Source organism: Egretta garzetta, unplaced genomic scaffold, assembly GCF_000687185.1.
Source record: "Egretta garzetta isolate BGI_Z169 unplaced genomic scaffold, ASM68718v1 scaffold69, whole genome shotgun sequence".
NCBI classification, from domain to species: domain Eukaryota; kingdom Metazoa; phylum Chordata; class Aves; order Pelecaniformes; family Ardeidae; genus Egretta; species Egretta garzetta.
This window is the reverse complement of record NW_009260790.1, coordinates 3355571-3358475: the sequence shown is the minus strand read 5'-3', so window position 1 is coordinate 3358475 and position 2905 is coordinate 3355571. Positions and strand designations below refer to the sequence as shown.

Here is a 2905-nt window from a genome sequence, read left to right as displayed (position 1 = left end):
ACTTGGCCTTGTTGAACCTCATGAGGTTCACACAGGCCCACCTCTCTAGCCTGTCCAGGTCTCTCTGGATGACATCCCGTCCTTCTGGTGTGTCAACCGCACCACTCAGCTTGGTGTCATCTGCAAACTTGCTGAGGGTGCACTCGATCTCGCTGTCTAAGTCATTGATGAAAACATTAAACAGCACCGGTCCCAGCACGGACCCCGAGGGACACCACTCGTCACCGGTCTCCATCCAGACATCGAGCCATTGACCACTGTTTGTGCTGAGAGGGGCCAGAGACTGCTCCCCACAGAAAGAAAAGGGTCTGGTGAAGATTCACAACAGCAGCAGCTCAGCAGACGCGCGGTGGCATCCGCTATGCTATGACAGCCCTCACACTGAGGATGCCACAACCTGCCAAGATTTTTTCCCCCAAGGATTTGCTTACTGAAAGTCCTGTGCCAGGAACACCTCCAGCAAGAAATCACACTCTGGAAAGCAGGAAGTTTAAAAAAAAAAATAAAATAAAATGAAGCCCGGGGTCCTCAAACAGCTGGTCCCTGAGAGTCATGTGGGAAATGTAAACTGAACTGTAGGATTTTGCAGCAGATGTATCCTGACAAACAGGAAAAATTAACCAGAAGAAAACAAATCAAGTGTTTACCTCAAGTGACCTCTCTGATTTGTGGCAAGCAGGTTAGCAATTACACTCCCCCTGCCTTTTCTTTTTTTTTTAAATTTTTTGCTACAGTTGCCACAAAAATGGCACAGCTGACCAGCACCACTCATCCCCTGAGACTTGGACAGCTCACTCCATCGCCACATTGTGCCTCGGGCTCCTCAGCCCTCCCCTCTGCTCCAGGGATGTTTCCCACAGTCTCTTTTGGGGTGAATCACCAGGTGCTTGTTCGTTCACTCCAGCTGCATCCTTCACATCTCTTAAGGCTGCTCCAGGAACAAGCACGCGTGAGAAAGCACACCCAAGCAGCAACTCCAGGGCTGCGGATGCTTGAAAAGCCTTTCATCAGGGGCGCGGGCTGCTGCTGACCCAAAATTATGCAAAAAGAATAATTTTGTGCAATGCTCACTTCTGAAATAGCAGTGGGGTTTTCTTTTTTAACCTCCAGCCTGTTAAAACTCTGAGCAAGGCAGAAAATGCCCGGAATCTGAGAAATGCTTTCACATGTGCAGAGAAGTCCACAAATGAGACATCACGCCATACGCACGCCAAAGGCGTTTCTCACCTGACACTCGCTCTGCATTTTCCAGAAGAAACAAGTTACCCGCGTGCAGCAGCGTGCTTCATTTCCTACAGATTTAACTGTGGTCTCCTCTTAAACTGCCTGTTTTTTAATGAAGCTTGCAATCAAAACGCGTGTCCCCAATGGAAACATAACAGAAATCATCCAATGTAATAAAAAAAATACCAGGGCAGATAGCTTCGCTTGTATCCTTATTGAAACTTTTCCTACCTATTTATCGTATCATATATATCTGGCATTAAAACATCCCCATAAGGCTTCAGAATGAATGCTGCACAGAGGCAAAGTGGAATATCTGTATCTCAGGGCTACTCTTTCGGGAAGTCTGAATATGTAGATCTATATTAATGTAGATTTTATATACTACTTATCTTCAGCAGAGTTGTAAGAACCAGACACGGTTTTGTTTCCAGACAAAAGCATAAGCTTTGAGAACATTAATTACTGAGCAAGACGCAAACGAAGCACAATCACAGCCACATTAGACATGGGCCAGTGGCAACAGGGGACTGCTGCATGGTGGAGAGGAAGCCTGAATGCAAGGTCACCAGCGCTGCACAGCAGCAGGGAGCATTCAAAAGCAACGTGAGTGACCTGCTCTGTCACGGGGGTTTTGGGGTTTCACTCTTTTAAACTATGAAGGAAGCTGAGAGGCTCGATTCTGCACCATTATTTGCAATACCTTCAGCATAGCAAGTGACCCAGCCACTCTTTGCTTTGCTTTAGCCTCGTCTGTTGTTTTCCCCTCAAACTCAGAAATTTGACTTCTGCAAAATGCCAGAAAAATAGCCGTGGCTGGGATAGGAATCTGCGTTCCTACAATTAAAGAAATTCCCTCTCACTACAGCTGTTTGTACCTTTTATTAGTCGATACCACTGTTTGCAGACAAGGGCAGCAGTTTTGTGCTCCTGATATGGTGAAAGGAAAGAGAGGATATATTCCAAAACCTCTTCTGGGAGCTCCAGCATTGATCTGTTATGCCTGGTCTCCTCAATCTCCAGCTCAGCATGCAGCTCATTGTCTTGCTCCATTGTCCCTTCGACCACAGCATCTTCTGGATCCACAGCCATGAAACCATCGTCTTCACTGTCCGAGGAACTGGCCATGGCATTCCACTTCACAGCTTGGGGGGGATGGGGGAAGAAAAAAAGACAACAGTAAGGTCACAAAGAAAATTAATAGTGTCAGAAACGCATCTGCAAGCCACACACATTTACACCAAAGGCTGTCAAGCTCTACCACTGCAAACTCCAAGTCGAGGATGTAGGTTTTGCAAAGCTTTGAAGCAGGCTGCACACAGTTTAGGAACAAGCTGTTCTCCATCGGTGCGGCATTTTCCCAGGCCACTTCATCTCTCACTGCTCTCAGCCCTACCATCGCCTACAGACGGTACCAGAGAGCAAAAAAAATAAACCCACTGGAGGAACTGCAGCCTCTCCAACCCCTGCTCCCTCGCCAGGCACAAGAAGGCATCACGTTGTCGCACTGGTGGCCCTGGCTGGTTTGCACAGCAGGGCCAGGCAGCGATGGGGAAATGGATCCCCACCAAATCAAGAGCAACCCAAAGCAAGACAGGATGGAAGCTACAGCTTTGCAGCCCCTCCTCCCCTGCGAAACCAGTTTTGCCAGAGAGCCTGCTTTACCCCAAGCTACTTCTCA

The 2905-nt window shown here is 47.9% G+C and overlaps 1 protein-coding gene across 1 annotated transcript in view; it reads right to left on the bottom strand.

Moving 5' to 3' along the window:
* Positions 1–2905, bottom strand: part of FBXO42 (F-box protein 42) — a 38247-nt gene that overhangs the window by 31867 nt on the left and 3475 nt on the right. The window contains exon 2 of the mRNA XM_009646487.2: positions 2103–2369. Within this exon, the coding sequence (XP_009644782.2) occupies positions 2103–2369 (267 nt within the window). The remainder of the gene's footprint in view (positions 1–2102; positions 2370–2905) is intronic.